The 17621-nt window shown below is 48.9% G+C and overlaps 1 protein-coding gene across 1 annotated transcript in view; it reads left to right on the top strand.

The window, feature by feature from the left end:
* ADIPOR2 (adiponectin receptor 2) overlaps positions 1–17288 on the top strand; it is a 52032-nt gene extending 34744 nt beyond the window's left edge. The window contains exons 3-8 of the mRNA XM_063929244.1: positions 5749–5868; positions 6668–6839; positions 9571–9757; positions 11202–11389; positions 12159–12352; positions 14370–17288. Coding sequence (XP_063785314.1) covers positions 5749–5868; positions 6668–6839; positions 9571–9757; positions 11202–11389; positions 12159–12352; positions 14370–14498 — 990 coding nt within the window. The 3' untranslated portion in view covers positions 14499–17288. The remainder of the gene's footprint in view (positions 1–5748; positions 5869–6667; positions 6840–9570; positions 9758–11201; positions 11390–12158; positions 12353–14369) is intronic.
* Positions 17289–17621: the final 333 nt, after the last annotated feature.

The following is a 17621-nucleotide window of genomic DNA, read 5'->3' as shown; positions in this document are numbered from 1 at the left end:
TCCTGCTGCCTCCATTCCCCTCCTCACATCATGTCACTACCCCTGTCACATGTAGTCCTGTCCTCACTATCACTCATCTCCTGATATACTCTGTGCTGCTGGGGACCCTGCTCCTCCCACTATATAACTCTGACTGTGGCTTCCTGCTGCCTCCATTCCCCTCCTCACATCATGTCACTGCCCCTGTCACATGCAGCCCTGTCCTCACTGACACATCACTCATCTCCTGATATACTCTGTGCTGCTGGGGACCCTGCTCCTCCCACTATATTTCTCTGGTCCTGTTATATGCATGTTTACCAGTAGAATTAAATGGGTTATTAAGAGAAGCATATTTTCTCATACGTCCTAGAGGATGCTGGGGACACTTCAAGAACCATGTGGTATAGACTGGATCCGCAGGAGACATGGGCACTTTAAGACTTTGAAGGGGTGTGAACTGGCTCCTCCCTCTATGCCCCTCCTCCAGACTCCAGTTTTAGAATTGTGCCTAGGGAGACTGGTCACACACAAGGGAGCTCTACTGAGTTTCTCTGAAAAGACTTTTGTTAGGTTTTTTATTTTCAGGGAGGACTGCTGGCAACAGACTCCCTGCATCGTGGGACTGAGGGGAGAGAAGTCAGACCTACTTCTAATGAGTTCAAAGGCTCTGCTTCTTGGCTACAGGACACCATTAGCTCCTGAGGGTTTGGAACACTAGGTACGCCTAGGGGTTCACTCCCAGAGCCCGCCCTCACCCCCCTTGCAGAGCCAGAAGTCAGAAGACAGGTGAGTAGAAGATCAGAAGACTTTAGTGACTGCTTTGAGGTACCGCACAGGGATCGTGCTGCGCGCCATGCTCCCACACACAGCGGCACTGCAGGGCGCGGGGGGGCGCCCTGGGCAGCATATAAATCCTCATTAAGGCTGGCAAAGGGGATGAATAGTGCCAAGGCACAAAATCCTTACCCCCGCCAGTGTGTTTATATTATAAAATAGCGGGGCTGAAGCGCGCCATTAAGGGGGGCGGGGCTTAGCCCTCACAGCTCTCACCAGCGCCATTTTCTCTTCACAGAAGCTGCAGAGATGCTGGTCCTTCCTCAACACTACTGTACAAGTAACGGGGTGCAAAACGGGGGGTGGCACATTTGGTGTTAATATATGTTATTAAAGCGCTACAGGTCTGAGGTTTTTATATTAACGTTTCAGTACTGGGATTGAGTGCTGGGTTTTGAGCTGGCAAACTCCCTCTGTGTTTCTCTGAAAGGCTTTACTGTGGGTCTGTCCACTATTTGCCCAGTGTGTCTGTACACGTATGTCGGCATGTGTGAGGCTGAGTGCTCTTCCCAGGAGGAGACTGTTAGGGACAGAAACGGCTGTGGGAGTGACCCTGTCGGCACCGCCGACTCCTGATTGGGTAAATGTGTTGAATGCCTTGAATGCTAATGTGGCTCTTATTAATAAGAGATTGGATATATCTGAATCTCAGAACCAGGCATGGTGGAAGTCTGTGGAGGATGTGTTATCACAGGTCCAGACCCCCTCGGGGTCACATAAACGTTCATTTGCTCAGTTGGCAGACACAGATACCGACACGGACACTGACTCCAGTGTCGACTATAGTGATGCCAGATTAGACCCAAAATTGGCAAAGAACATTCAGTACATGATTGTGGCAATAAAAGACGTGTTGCATATCACTGAGGACCCGGCTGTTCCTGATACTAGGGTCTGTATGTATAAGGGAAAGAAACCTGAGGTAACGTTTCCTCCCTCTCATGAACTGAATAATTTTTTTGAAAAATGTGGGAAAATCCTGACAAAGTTTCTGATTCCCAAAAGGATTCAGGTGGCGTATCCGTTCCCCTCTGGGGATAGAGAAAAGTGGGAGTCATCCCCCACTGTGGACAAGGCCCTGTCACGGTTGTCTAAAAAGGTGGCTTTACCGTCTCCTGACACGGCAGCCCTTAAGGATCCTGCGGATCGTAGACCGTTAAATACTGGGAAGCAGACTTCCTCAGCAGACACAATCTCCATCCAGGAGAGTGGGGTCTCCATCCAGGAGAGTGGGGTCTCCATCAAGAGGTCTTTGCAGAAGTGACAAGTCTTTAGGGAATTCCTCAAATAGATTTGATGGCGTCTCGCCTCAACAAGAAGCTTCAGAGATATTGTTCCAGGTCGAGGGACCCTCAAGCAATAGCTGTGGACGCGCTAGTGACACCATGGGTGTTTCAGTCGATGTATGTGTTCCCTCCGCTTCCACTCATACCAAAGGTGCTAAAGATCATAAGAAGAACAAGGGTTCAGGCGATCCTCATTGTTCCGGACTGGCCAAGGAGGGCTTGGGATCCAGATCTTCAGGAATTACTCATAGGAGATCCCTGGCCTCTTCCTCTACGAGAGGATCTGTTACAGCAGGGGCCGTGCGTATATCACGACTTACCGCGGCTACGTTTGATGGCTTGGCGGTTGAACGCCGGATCCTAGCCCGAAAGGGCATTCCCAGTGAAGTCATTCCCACACTTCTTCTGGCTAGAAAAGAAGTAACGGCGAAACATTATCACCGTATTTGGAGAAAATGTGTCTTGGTGTGCATCCAAGAGGGCTCCTACGGAAGAATTTCAGTTAGGGCGTTTTCTCCATTTTCTGCAAGCAGCTGTGGATGCGGGCCTGAAGTTAGGCTCAATTAAAGTACAAATTTCGGCCTTATCAATTTTCTTTCAAAAAGAATTGGCCTCCCTTCCAGAAGTTCAGACTTTCGTGAAAGGTGTTTTGCACATCCAACCTCCCTTTGTGCCCCCAGTGGCACCATGGGATCTTAATGTGGTGTTGCAGTTCCTTCAATCTCATTGGTTTGAACCTTTACAGAAGGTAGAGTTGAAATTTCTCACTTGGAAGGTGGTCATGTTATTGGCCTTAGCATCCGCAAAGCTGGTGTATGAGTTAGCGGCTTTGTCTCACAAGAGTCCTTTGCTCTATCTTCATGGAAGATTAAATGAGTTGAGGACTCGTCAACGATTTCTGCTGAAGGTGGGTTCATGTGGAACGATGAAACAGCCTATTGTGGTGCCGGTGGCTACTGACGCCTTTGCTGAGTCAAAATCTCTCGCTGTTGTCAGGGCCTTAAAGATTTATGTCACCAGAACGGCTCTACTTAGGAAAACAGAAGCTCTGTTTGTCCTCTATGCTTCCAACAAGATTGGAAATCCTGCTTCCAAGCAGACTATTGCGCGCTGGATCTGTCATACGATTCAGCAGGCTCATTCTACGGCTGGATTGCCGTTACCGAAATCAGTGAAGGCCCACTCTACCAGAAAGGTGGGCTCATCCTGGGCGGCTGCCCGGGGGGGTCTCGGCATTGCAACTCTGCCGAGCAGCTACTTGGTCGGGTTCAAACACCTTTGCGAAATTTTACACGTTTGATACCCTGGCTGATGAGGACCTCATGTTTGGTCAATCGGTGCTGCAGAGTCCTCCGCACTCTCCCGCCCGTTCTAGAGCTTTGGTATAACCCCATGGTTCTTGAAGTGTCCCCAGCATCCTCTAGGACGTATGAGAAAATAGGATTTTAATACCTACCGGTAAATCCTTTTCTCTTAGTCCGTAGAGGATGCTGGGCGCCCGTCCCAGTGCGGACTCTATCTGCAGTTATTAATTTAGTTATAGTTACACACAGGTTGTGTTTTCTGTTATAGTCGGCCTGTTGCTGACATGGTTCATGCCGTTGACTGGACTTTTGTTAAATGCCAGGTTGTACGGTGTGTTTGTGGTGTGAGCTGGTATGTGTCTCACCATAGTTTAACAATAAATCCTTTTCATCGAAATGTCAGTCTCCCTGGGCACAGTTCCTATAACTGGAGTTTGGAGGAGGGGCATAGAGGGAGGAGCCAGTTCACACCCCCTCAAAGTCTTAAAGTGCCCATGTCTCCTGCGGATCCCGTCTATACCCCATGGTTCTTGAAGTGTCCCCAGCATCCTCTACGGACTAAGAGAAAAGGATTTACCGGTAGGTATTAAAATCCTATTAATTTCTTGAAGTATTAGGAGTCCTATCACGAAGCCAAGGTGCAGCATAACACAGTGTTTGCTGTAATGTGCCAGTGTATTGGTTTGTGTAGGAGCAAGAGCTGGCTCCGGCCAATGGCCCTCATTCCGAGTTGTTCGCTCGCAAGCTGCTTTTAGCAGCATTGCACACGCTAAGCCGCCGCCTACTGGGAGTAAATCTTAGCTTATCAAAATTGCGAACGAAAGATTTGCAATAATGCGAAAAGACTTCTCTGTGCAGTTTGAGTAGCTCCAGACTTACTCTTCCAGTGCGATCAGTTCAGTGCTTGTCGTTCCTGGTTTGACGTCACAAACACACCCAGCGTTCGCCCAGACACTCCTCCGTTTCTCCGGCCACTCCCGCGTTTTTCCCAGAAACGGTAGCGTTTTTTCACACACTCCCATAAAACGGCCAGTTTCCGCCCAGAAACACCCACTTCCTGTCAATCACACTCCGATCTCCAGAACGAAGAAAAAAACCTCGTAATGCCGTGAGTAAAATACCAATCTTCATAGCAAATTTACTTGGCGCATGCGCAGTTAGCGGAAAATCGCTGCGATGCGAAGAAAATTACCGAGCTAACAACTCTGAATGAGGGCCAATGGGGAGAGTTGGGTGGAAGAGAGAACGTTTCTTGCTAAGTATGGAGACTGTGCAGAAGGTTCGGTTGCACAGAATGAGATTATTATTGGGGGGGGGGGGGGGGGCACACTTCTGGGGCTAGCAGCGTATAGCTGTTTTCACTCCGCAGCGAGAGAAGCCTGTTTTCTGGAGCGCTGCATATAACCTTGGGCTACACGAGGCTCATTACATCTGCGTTCTATATCGTGGGCCAATCGCTGCTCTTCTCAGGCTGGGAGTAGCGGCCACAAACACTGGACAGCTTCATGAGGCTGAGTGGATGAGATCTGTTCCTGGATCCCCTTGTCTGACTCCATCTGGGACCAGAACAAGGCCGAATTCATCACACTCCTGGGAAATGTCATCAGTTGCCCGGCCAAAGCTGATCTCTACAATGCCAGAGTCTGTGCACAGAGCACACAACGTTATCCTTCTGTAAATCACTGCCGTGTACCCTAATGACGGACACGTGTTCTAGATGTGTATACACTGCAGGGACCGCTACGTCCCCACCCTGCATTAAGCGCCACTTACAGGGATTGATGGGCCAGCATTCTCTTCCTGCAGAGATCAATACTGTGTTATGTGTATGTACTAATACAGGCTCTTTGACTTGAACCAAAGCGATTGTCTTTGTGCTCTTGACGAGAGATTGACGGGAGAGTTTATCTTGACAGGTACGTCAGTCCCATGCGGGGTCGGCGTGCTCTGCCTGCGTCGGCGGCACATTTCCCTGCGGGCTGTGGGAGTTAATGGAAAGTTCAGGTCGGCGTCCTTGGATGTCGGTCAGTAGCTGATGGGGTTAAAAGCCTAAACTAATAGGGATACCGCTATGAGAGGCCTGGGCTCCAGCTGTGTAATACCACCTGCAGAATGTAACGGTATAATGTACAGTATATATCGTTCACCTTGGATGGAACCTTGTGAAAATGGGACATATATTTATCATGGGTACAGGGAGCTTGGTGCACACTGGCCTTGGGAGACTGGCACCATGACACTCTGCATACAGGACCCCCGTCAGAAGGGGGGGAGCCTGGCAGGAACATACGAGGACTCTCCGCCGCTTTAATTAAGGTTTTCTTTCTCTCTTCCCTTAACAGAACCCGGACAAGTGTCAGAGCGTAGAAGAGCCGGCCCAGGAAGATGAAGGTTTTATGGGGATGGCACCTCTCCTGCAGGCTCACCATGCCATGGAGAGGGTGGAAGAATTTGTCTGCAAGGTAAAACGGTCTTTATTAGGGGAATGTAGGGCTCTGTATACACCGGTAACACAATCACTGATCGCAGGTACGGTACGGCCTCCCGCAGGGCGGACACAGTACTGCAGCTATCCCAGGCTGTGCTCTACCGAAGACTGTATACCTCCCATGTAATCCGGAGGCATCTGTAGATATTCATCAGCGTCCTGGGGGAGCTGTGCTGCAAGGAACATGTAAACAGAGCGCTAAGTGGCCCGTGGGGGTTCAGCTACTGAGTGATGTCAGATGCTATTTAGGCACAGTATTGTCAGTACGGGAGGCAGGACGTGACATTTCCTGTAATGGGGATGGCCGGGTTGTGCAGTGATTTTCATGTCGAGGTGTCTCCAGGACAAACACTCAAGAGCTCGCACTGAGCCAGAGATTTACAATTGGAGCTGAGCGAAAATCTATTTGTAAGGGGGTGTAGGGGCTTCTGATTGTTTAGGTGCCCCTTAGTCTGGGACTGTGAATGAAATGAGCACCCTTACTCTGTAGCAGGGCTCTAACACACTGCGTGTACATCTCTCGTATTGCTAGAGAAACTAGTAACCTTCTTTCTAAAGTGTCTGCCCCCCCCCCCGCCGCTCTATAAAATGTACGTCCTATCCATAAGTCGTGAAAAGTAAAAAATAAAACTGTGGACAGAGAGGGCTTAGAACAGGCAATGCAACAGACGATACCTAGCGCGTTGTCCTGCTTGTCTACAGATGGGTTACACCTATGAGGTTCTCTCCCAAAGCTATGATGACCTTTATTTCCTTCTGTCTCCTGTCCTTAGGTGTGGGAAGGCCGGTGGAGAGTCATTCCTCACGACGTACTTCCTGATTGGCTAAAGGACAACGATTACCTGCTGCACGGGCACCGCCCCCCTATGCCTTCATTCAGGGCGTGCTTCAAAAGTATCTTCAGAATACACACGGAGACGGGCAACATCTGGACCCATCTACTAGGTATGCTTCTGTAGGGCGGCAACGCCAGGTCTGAGTGTGGGCTATTTGGGTGTAGTAACGGGTGTCTCTCTACGCCAGCTGGTGCTGACTCACGTTTGTACGCACATGGCTGCGATTCTTCAGCCTGCTGACCTGCTAATCCTCGCAAGTGAAGCTGCCGCTCGGAAAAGGATACGGATGCCCGCCGGAGCCATTTCGCATACTCGGCAGCTGCGTACACACATGCAGCGCCGACGCAATAATGAGGAACATCCCCGAGTGAGCCTTTGGTCACGCAGACTGGCCGCGGCAGCAGTGATGCTGGTGCCACGTTTCTCTGCGTACGTTATCGCAGCTGAAGGCATATACACACCCTGAAAATGGCTGTAACACGCCTGCACCTCCCACTTCCACCCCCCCCTGTCCCTTCCTGTCAATCACACTATTACCTCTATATATAGGTTATGGTGGGGGGGGGTGTTACAATGCCCCAGTTAGTTTAGGGAAAAGACATGAGGTATAAGAAGTGTTCTTGTAGCTTTCAGCAAGGGCAGTGCCAGTCATTTGTCCATACAGGCCTCAGCAGACGTCACTAAAACTTGTACACTAGATGTCACCTCTTCTGCTGATGCTCCGTGTGGAAGGAAAATCCCATAAAATCCAATAAACCTTTTCTTGCATTCCCTTTTTGTACCTTTTTAACGTTATTTTTTAAAAATCTTTTCATAGATTGCTTGGTTACATATAATAATTTATGGCTGTTGTGTAGTTTGAAAAGCAGATGGAAGAATTACTACCATTCATTTTATTTAGAGATTCTCTGGTACAGCCCATTGTTCCCCCTCATGTCTGTCTGAGACTCTTCCTAAGCTGTCCTAAAAAACCAGCGGACACCATGGGAGGAGTCGTTGCGCTTTATACCTTCCGGCGTGTGAGGGGGAGGGGGTAAAGTCATCAGGTTTAAAGGCAGCGACCCCTCTTCCTCCCCCAGTGACTGGCAACCCACACACAGACTGCGGCAGATCTTTGTGTGTGTGGGCACTGTGCTCTGGCATGCAGATGCTGACTGTGTTATTTAGGTCACATCCTAGAGAGAATGTCATTGCAGCAGCCATACCCAGACACGACAGCAGGTCATACCTCTAATTTCATTTGGAAGAGTTGGTGCTTGTGTAAAGCTGACTGCTTTCATACTGACACCCATTGCTGCAAACCTTATACCGTGTCTCCCTCCAATCGCACATCTCTGCATGAACCTTTCTCCGCTGTATATTCCTGTCTCGGGCTGTTTGGCACGCGTGGAAGAATTCAGTATACCTGTGTATAGTACACCCCTACACATCCGTCCGGCTGTTTCTTACATACAGGTGTAATAGAACTTGCAGAACATAATGTGATGGTTACACACGCCCGTTAGTGGTATATAGGTGGCTGCTATCTTGCGGGCATAACCAATTGTATAACAGGATTTTTTTTTTTTCCTCTCTTGGATTCATTTGTATTCAGTCTCTTTTCCCTGTGTTGCAAGAAATAGGTCCTTCATATCACCAATGCACTAAAGATGCTAATTAATCAATAGTGTTGTACTGTATATTGCTTGGGGTGCCCTGAAGAGTCAGTGATTATAAAGAGAGACTTGGCGACTTTTGTAGGACCCCCGTATCCCAAAACCAACATGTCTAAAGTGAAAAATGTCACATTGCCATTTATTTTTGTAATATTAATAACTGCGCTCTATATAGAACACTCTCGTAGTCACTGGCATTATCTGTAGAAGGGTCTGGAGAGGTAATGTCAGTCCTGTGTGTGACGGGATCTCGGTGACTGTAGGTTGTATAAAGACTGCACATGATACTCTAATACGTGCTGGGTGTTACTAAAGGACCTACCCCGCTGAAACGTTTCTCAGTCATTGTATTTGTTAACAGATCAGAAAAGCATTTTGAGGGTTTGGTTTCCAAAAGCAGCGATTCTTCAGCAATGTGTAATTCTAGAACGGTGATTGGGTCGCCAGATGTCTCCATCACTGAACGGAGGTGGCCACATTGTGGTATAAACTCCTTGGGGCGGGAGGAGGTTTAATTCAGCACGATATGCCGCAAGGTATTGCCATGATGTCCGGCTGCCTGCTTATCAGCCATTGCAAGTTTTCGCTTGTACCTCTGGGGGGTAACATGCGTTGGCAGCAGGATGCAATGGGGCATACCGGAAAGCCACTTTATGTTGGGTTTTAAATTCCCCCACCCCCCCATTTTCCAGTGAGAGTATTGATGAGAATGCATCCTATGGTACAGGCGTCAGCCTGGCCATTCAGTGGGAGCTGGTAACTAGTGTTCATTCTAGCACCCTGCACCTTTCAAAACACGTGCAATTGCCCTTTCCTACCTGGGGTGTCGCTCTCTGCTCTGGTGCTTCTCAGCACACTGCTCTGTATCTCGGCACTAAAACGCAGACCAGAATGTGCTGAGAAGCACCAGAGCAGAGTGTGACACCCCAGGCAGGAAAGAGGAACTGCACCTCTTTTGAAAGGTGCAGGGTGCTAGAATGAACACTAGTAACTGCACAGTATTTGCCTCTGTCATTTCCCAGAACCCTGGACGGCTGCACCTCTGGTACATAATGGTGACCGCCACTAAATCGCTGCATCTCTGTGTAGATATAACACATTCTATAGGTTCCTACAAGTAACACATTTCCATCCCAGTTGCTCCAATGCTCCTTCATAAAACCTGTCCGTGTGTTTTTCTTGCAGGCTGCGTTTTCTTCCTGTGTCTGGGGATCTTCTACATGTTCCGGCCCAACATGGCTTTCATTGCCCCCGTGCAGGAGAAGGTTGTGTTTGGGATGTTCTTTCTGGGCGCCATTCTCTGCCTGTCGTTCTCCTGGCTCTTTCACACCGTGTACTGCCATTCGGAGGGGGTGTCCCGCGTGTTCTCCAAGTAAGCACCATCGGTCCTCCCTGGGACAGTATAAACATGTTAGAGTCTGCAGGATCCAGGGGCTCATCCTCAGTCACTCAGGATTGCTCATAGTCCTGGCTATTGTGTCAAAATGATCACATCGCAAATTGCTTAGCAACCAAGTGTCAGGAATATATTCCGTGATAAAGGGATATTTATTGTTCTGGGGGCTCTTGTTGCATGTCTACACCAACAATGTAATAATAAGGTAGGTACATTAGCTATCGCTGCACTATGGACCGGATGTGGCTGGAGCGGCTATCACTTCCTGGTATGGTGACGCAGCAGGAGGAGTTTATTACAAGCGCACGCCTCCTGCTGCAGTAGTGACCCCACCTGTGTGCTAGGACGCAGCACCGGATTACTCACGGTAATTCGATTGACGCTACTTAGGTCGACAGTCATTAGGTCGACCACTATTGGTAGACATGCATTAGGTCGACAGGGTCACTAGGTCGACAGGTCAAAAGGTTGACGAGTTTTTCACCATATCTTAAATTTTTTTGACTTTTTCGTACTTTACGATCCACGTAGACTACAATTGGGAACGGTAACCTGTGCAGCGGTAGTGGAGTGAGGCACCTTGCCCGAAGCACGGCGAGCCAAGTGAGGGGACACGGTGCACTAATTGGGGTTCCCGGTCACTTTACGAAGAAAACACCCAAAAAAGTAAAAAAAATAAATAAAAAAATACTCATGTTGACCTGTCGACCTAATGACTGTCGACCTAAGTTGTGACGACCCATACCCGATGGGGTAAGTTGCTTGCGTTTCCTATAGGCCATTTCCTAGGGATACGTATCCAGCTTCCATATACCAGGGGCAGGAGTGCAGGGTGACGGCCAGTAAGGCGGATGCCCGGTGTAAGTAGTGCAGAGCTGCAAGGTCTCTGCTGCGCTGTGTAAGGCGGATGCCCCGTGTAAGTAGTGCAGAGCTGTAGGGTCTCTGCTGCGCTGTGTAAGGCGGATGCCCCGTGTAAGTAGTGCAGAGCTGCAAGGTCTCTGCTGCGCTGTGTAAGGCAGACGCCCCGTGTAAGTAGTGCGGAGCTGCAGGGTCTCTGCTGCGCTGTGTAAGGCGGATGCCCCGTGTAAGTAGTGCAGAGCGGCAGGGTCTCTGCTGCGCTGTGTAAGGCGGACGCCCCGTGTAAGGTGTGCAGAGCAGTCTCTGCTGCGCTGTGTAAGGCGGACGCCCCGTGTAAGTAGTGCAGAGCTGCAGGGTCTCCCGGGAGTCACACTTTGTATTAGAAACCTGCTGTTCCTGTACTTTAGGCTCACAGTAGGCCCTGTATGGTAACGCAATGTTCCCTGCTGCCTGGGTGTACCCCTGTGATCAGGCACATGTCGCACACAAGACCTTATATTCGCACCACACTGCGCCCACCTTTGTCCCCCCAGTCACTCATCTCTCATCTTCTTCCTACAAGGTTGGACTACTCCGGGATTGCACTCCTCATCATGGGCAGCTTTGTTCCCTGGCTCTACTACTCCTTTTACTGTAACCCGCAGCCATGTTTCATCTACTTGATCATCGTCTGCAGCCTGGGCATAGCCGCCATCGTCGTATCCCAGTGGGACCTCTTCGCAACCCCCCAGTACCGCGGCGTAAGAGCTGGTGAGTTCCGTCATATGCTGCTGTGTTGGGCGAGTAGCCTGTTCATTGCCAGGATTGTATAGAAATGGTATTTAATAGGCTTTGTGGTGATTTCCCCCAGACAGCGGCCAGAGTTACAGACCCTGTGTTCTCGGATCTCTCGCCATAAGGTCAGACTGAATTAAAGCCCCCCGTCAGATGGCGTCTCAGTGACCCGGCGGTATAATTACACTTTCCTAGTAATCTTGGCTCGCGCAGTAATCTCCCACTTCCTCCTCTAATACCCCCTGCTGAAATCTGCCACCCTGACTGATGCCACACGGCTAATGAACCACAGGTCTGCTCTGGGGCCACAGTCCAGACAGTATCGCAGAGCCGGTCCGTGGCCGCAGTGTGAGTGACCGGTCCTGCACGAGATTAACCTGTGCTATGTAAGATCTGGTAGTGGTGTCACTCGGATGTATTAATAGTGGGAATGTGAGGGGTCTGATTTCTGCTTACGCAACTGTATAGTGATCCCAATGTTACCCCAGCGTAGCCGTGAGATGTTGTGTACACAGCTGCACGCTGGTAGTATTACGAGACGCTGGCGTGAGGCTGCAAACCTTCCCCCTGCCTGCACAGAAAGCCATTTAATACAGTGGGGGCGGTTCCTCAGTATTACATCTGCTGACCATGACGTTCTACAAGTCTGAGAGATAAATCCAAGTATGCCCAGTGTCCCTGCTGTCCGTCTGTGTCTAGTGCTCCGCTCCTCCGTCACGTAACCTCTCTGTTCCCCCTCCTGCAGGCGTATTTGTGGGCCTGGGTCTCAGCGGCATTATCCCCACCCTGCACTTTGTTATCGCTGAGGGGTTCCTGAAAGCTGCTACCATGGGTCAGATCGGCTGGCTGCTTCTCATGGCGACTCTCTACATCACGGGCGCCCTCCTGTACGCTGCCCGCATCCCCGAGCGATTCTTCCCTGGGAAGTGTGACATCTGGGTAAGTACCGGGGGGAGTCTCTGTGGGGGGGTGGTATGGGAGGCAGTGGGCAGCCGGACCTGCTGGAAGTTGTAGTTCTGGAGTACATGTAAAGATGGGAGGGATCTAGTGCTGTAAAGAACCTCTGATCTGTAACCTAGAGCCTTGTCTAATCCGGTGATTGCTCCATATACTAAATCCGGTGTCTGCGGTGACATCACGGTTACGTACTGCGGTGCCTGTCTCTAACGTGACCAGACCAACAGATATACGTCATATAGTTCTATAGGTAATAGATAAATCACACAATCATTTTTAAATTGGGTTGAAGAGAATCTTAATGCACAGATTGCTTCATGGGATCATTCTGATACGGTGTGTTCCATGAAACGGGCATGCGTTGCTCAGTGCGCGCAGACCAGAAGGGCAAGCTCCAGTTAGAGGTGGCAGTATGCGGTACCTGGGAGAAGTGCGGGAAGCAGCTGGTAAACCACCCTGGCCCCAAATCGGCGGTGAGTGACCCAGCAGGGTCAGATAGAAGGCTGTGGCCATAAGGAGTGTACTGGAGGTTTTATAAAAGGTGCAAAGTGAATGATCTCTGCACGTTTTTATTAGTGGTTGATAATTGATAGCAAGCCAGCGTTTCTCAGCAAATGACCATTCTCCCAGCATTTGGGGGTACAGAACAAGGTCTATTTAGTGATTTTTTTTTTTCAGTGTTTTATATACACGTTTGTAAAAAGTTGGTATAAACACTTTTACCTCTCATCTGCGAGTTCAAACCTCCAACACCATGTGCACCTCTGCCTACCTGTCACACGCCATTTAGCCCATTATTGAGTTTCTGATGTCAGTCTATGTAGCAGGTTAGTGTGGGATTGGAATGTGATGTCACACGGTCTATGTAGCAGGTTAGTGTGGGATTGGATGGTGATGTCACACAGTCTATGTAGCAGGTTGGTGTGGGATTGGAATGTGATGTCAGTCTATGTAGCAGGTTAGTGTGGGATTGGATGGTGATGTCACACAGTCTATGTAGCAGGTTGGTGTGGGATTGGAATGTGATGTCACACAGTCTATGTAGCAGGTTGGTGTGGGATTGGAAGGTGATGTCACACAGTATGTAGCAGGTTAGTGTGGGATTGGAATGTGATGTCACACAGTATGTAGCAGGTTGGTGTGGGATTGGAATGTGATGTCACACAGTATGTAGCAGGTTAGTGTGGGATTGGAATGTGATGTCACACAGTATGTAGCAGGTTAGTGTGGGATTGGAAGGTGATGTCACACAGTGTCTATGTAGCAGGTTAGTGTGGGATTGGAATGTGATGTCACACAGTATGTAGCAGGTTAGTGTGGGATTGGAATGTGATGTCACACAGTATGTAGCAGGTTAGTGTGGGATTGGAAGGTGATGTCACACAGTGTCTATGTAGCAGGTTGGTGTGGGATTGGATGGTGATGTCAGTCTATGTAGCAGGTGAGTGTGGGATTGGAATGGAACAATGACTGGAACACAGTCTATGTAGCAGGTTAGTGTGGAATTGGAATGTGATGTCAGTCTATGTAGCAGGTGAGTGTGGGATTGGAATGTGATGTCACACAGTCTATGTAGCAGGTTAGTGTGGAATTGGAATGTGATGTCACAGTCTATGTAGCAGGTTAGTGTGGAATTGGAATGTGATGTCAGTCTATGTAGCAGGTTAGTGTGGGATTGGAATGTGATGTCAGTCTATGTAGCAGGTTAGTGTGTGATGTCAGTCTATGTAGCAGGTTCATTTACTCTTTGGGCTGCACATCCTGCTGATGCTCTGTCAGATCCGTAAATGGAATGGTAATAATTCTACCCACCATTGTCCTATGGTAAGGGTTGCCAGTGAGTAAACTGAATTATCCCTGTTATAAATCCATATTGACCGGACGGGTAAGCAGCCCTGATGTGGGTGATCCCTGTTAGATGATGAATAATACGTACAAGCCTGGGCTGTTTCCTGACTGCTGCTAACACTCTCTCTCTCTCGTTCCTCTGTCTCCGCAGTTCCATTCCCACCAGCTGTTCCACATCTTTGTTGTTGCCGGAGCCTTTGTCCACTTCCACGGCGTCTCCAACCTCCAGGAGTTCCGCTTCACTGTGGGCGGCGGCTGCGCAGCCCAGGAGGTGTTGTAGGAGTCTCCCCACCCTTGGAGGGAGCGCGGTCCAAGATCGACTTCTGCACAAGTTGGTAGGAAGGACAGTCCTTCCTCGCCCGTCGTGTGAGGGGAGACGGCAGCAGACAGACTGTGGAACCTAACAATCTTACCTCAAAGATTCAATACCAAGTGTATGACGTTTAATTTATTCCTGGGGAGTGGGTCACATATCTTTTACCCTTTCGGATTTGGAGGGGGGGTGGGAGGTATGGTCTCTCCGGCACTGACTCTCTGCTCGAGCTTCCCATATATGGAGAGAATTCCTGCAGGTCTCTTCTGAGAAACCTCTATTTATTTTTATAAATCTTCTGGAGCGGGGTCTTGTAACGATGACTATGATTATTTTCCTGTAACACCTGGTAAGATTCACGATTTGTTTCTACGGTGGCTGCGTTGTTCTCTGATTTCTGGGAAAACATGTGAGGAACGGTCGGTGAATTTGTTGTAAATAAAAAAAAAAAAACTTTCTAATTTTCTGTTTAAAATGAAACAAATTTCTAGACTTTTTTTTATTTTGTGGTGGGGGGAGGGGAGTAATATACGACAAGGATACAAAAACGTAATTGTATATGAAGATGATCTGTACCATTCACTGTTAATGGACATATTTTGCACACGTATGGAGCAGGGTGTAACGATGGCAGGCCCATGGTGTTACGGCTATGGCGGAGAAAAGCACGGCCTGGTGGCACGGGTACCCGCGGGCACGGTACAGGAATGTTGGATACCGGTGGCTGATTGCACAGAACTTGGCGCCGTTACTGAGCCGCCGACAAACTGGCAACTTTTGTGTATCTCAAAAGCTGGACATATGTGGTAAGAGACTTGGTGCAAAATCGTGGACTGAGCGGAGGATGTACAAGTGCGAGTAACAGCAGATGATGCGCAGCACCTGGAAAACATTAGTCCAGCGACCACATTCCCTGTGCCAACGCTCGGCTCTCCTGCTGCGGAGTTTTGGGGGAGAACGGAGCAAGCTCCCCGGAAGTCTGCACCAGTGCAGTGTTTATCAGCTGCCTGCACAGAGACCGGCTTCAGCGCTGCAGGATACTTGTATTTAAAGTACTACTGTATATATCTAATGAAAGTAGACGTGTTACCCGCACATGGCTGGGGCTGTACATGAAAGTAAGCCAAGTGTTCCACTACGAGCCAGCAATGGTAAATACTGTGACTCCACGGTATATAACAGATGGGTCCACTCTCATGTAGCAGTCAGTGACATTAGCAGGACTGATGTGCGGCAACCGGTGAATTTACCTTACATTAACGTCACTTAAAATTCAAGCGCTGTGTCCAAGTATATGGGCAGGGGGGCTACATCTGGAAACGCATCAGGGGACTGTAAAACAGGTTCAGTACCTAGTAGGGTGGAGGTCGGGGGAATAGGGGTCGGTCCGTGGTCCCTGTACGTCTCCGCTCACAAGTGTCAGGTGATTAGAAGGAAATATTTGTGGGTTCTCATTTAAAACGCCCCCTTTTTGGCCAAGAATTCCTGTGTCGGAGGCCTGATGTTAGCAGTAGTGTTCTACTCTAATGCCCAAGTATTACCTCAACTCTATTGGCCACAAGCACTGAATGGTGGAGATCAGTGGGGGCTCCATTATTGCAGGGAAGGGGTTAATAACGAGGCTCTGCACTGTGGTCGCTCTCTGCGTATAGGAGAGATGAGGTTGCCAGTCCCTTTTTAGACGTTGCGGACTATGCTAACGGTTTGCCACAAGAAGCACACTATCCAGGGCAAACGCTCGTGGCTGCACTAGGCACTTTGGGGTACTCTGCCGCCATGTCTTGTAAACTCTGTAGCACCTCCCCCCCCCTCCCCTCCTGTCACCTTGTCTTCGTCATAACCTTACAGCAGGATTGTAATCTCAGAGCTTCTTATCCGTGTTAGCATTAGGCATTGATTTGAGCGTCTATTTTAAGATCTCCAGAAAAAAGAGAAGACCCTCCTATGACTATATTCCTCCTACATTGGGGGGGGGGGGGGGTCACATTGCTGAACATCCGGATGATTCTATTGGCGTTTGCAGGAATGGAGAAGCCGGCCGTCTGCATGTAATCTGTAATGGTGCCTCGTCGCTTCCATTTCATTTTATATTAACCCGTAAGCATTGTGGTTTTTGGTAATTATTTGCCGGCTGTAGATACAACGCACAGATGAGGCTTACACCTTTACACGTTATGTTGCCTGAGCGGCACGGTGTATAGCATTACATGTCTCCGTAGAAGCCTTAAAGGAATTTTTTTTTTTTTTCCGGTCATATAATCCTCCCCTTACTTTTATTTTATTTATTTTTTCTTATTATTCCTCCTATTCACTTTAAAAAAGAAAAAAAAAAGTTTTCCTTTTAAACTCTGCTCAGCAAGGACGCCGTTATCAAACTGTGACCTATAACGTGAGGTGTTGCTGCCCCCCTCTGGCAGGTAGGGGTAATGTTGCGCTCACCACATAGGAATCCTCTACCGGTTCCAGCTACACAGCCACCTTTACTGTCTCGGTTTTCATGTAGGGGGCAGGGAGGCACACGAGGGTCTTCTTCCTGCCTTTTGTGTCCTTATTCGATGTAGCCTAAAGCATCTCCAGTCCATCTTCTAACATTAGTAAATAGTGGCCTTGTTAATATTCTCATAACTGTTACTATTTATATGGTTTCCTGTGAGAAGCAGCAAAAGCACATTCAGGGGTGAGTAGCGGTTTTGGGGTTTACTTCTCATTTCTCGCTGTATTATTCACTTTCTGTTTAAATAAAATAATTTACAAATGTTCTGGTTTCTATTCTTGCTGATATATTGCCAATGAGTGACTGGAAGTCTTTGTCTATATGGAGGGTTAGTATTGTATTCACTTTTCTCTGACGTCCTAAGTGGATGCTGGGACTCCGTAAGGACCATGGGGAATAGTGGCTCCGCAGGAGACTGGGCACAACTAAAGAAAGCTTTAGGACTACCTGGTGTGCACTGGCTCCTCCCACTATGACCCTCCTCCAGACCTCAGTTAGAATCTTGTGCCCGGCTGAGCTGGATGCACACTAGGGGCTCTCCTGAGCTCCTAGAGAGAAAGTATAGATTTAGGTTTTTTATTTTACAGTGAGATCTG

The sequence above is a fragment of the Pseudophryne corroboree genome, chromosome 6 (genome assembly GCF_028390025.1).
Source record: "Pseudophryne corroboree isolate aPseCor3 chromosome 6, aPseCor3.hap2, whole genome shotgun sequence".
Classification (NCBI taxonomy): domain Eukaryota; kingdom Metazoa; phylum Chordata; class Amphibia; order Anura; family Myobatrachidae; genus Pseudophryne; species Pseudophryne corroboree.
The sequence above is the reverse complement of the archived record's forward strand: the minus strand, read 5'-3'. Positions and strand labels throughout refer to the sequence as shown.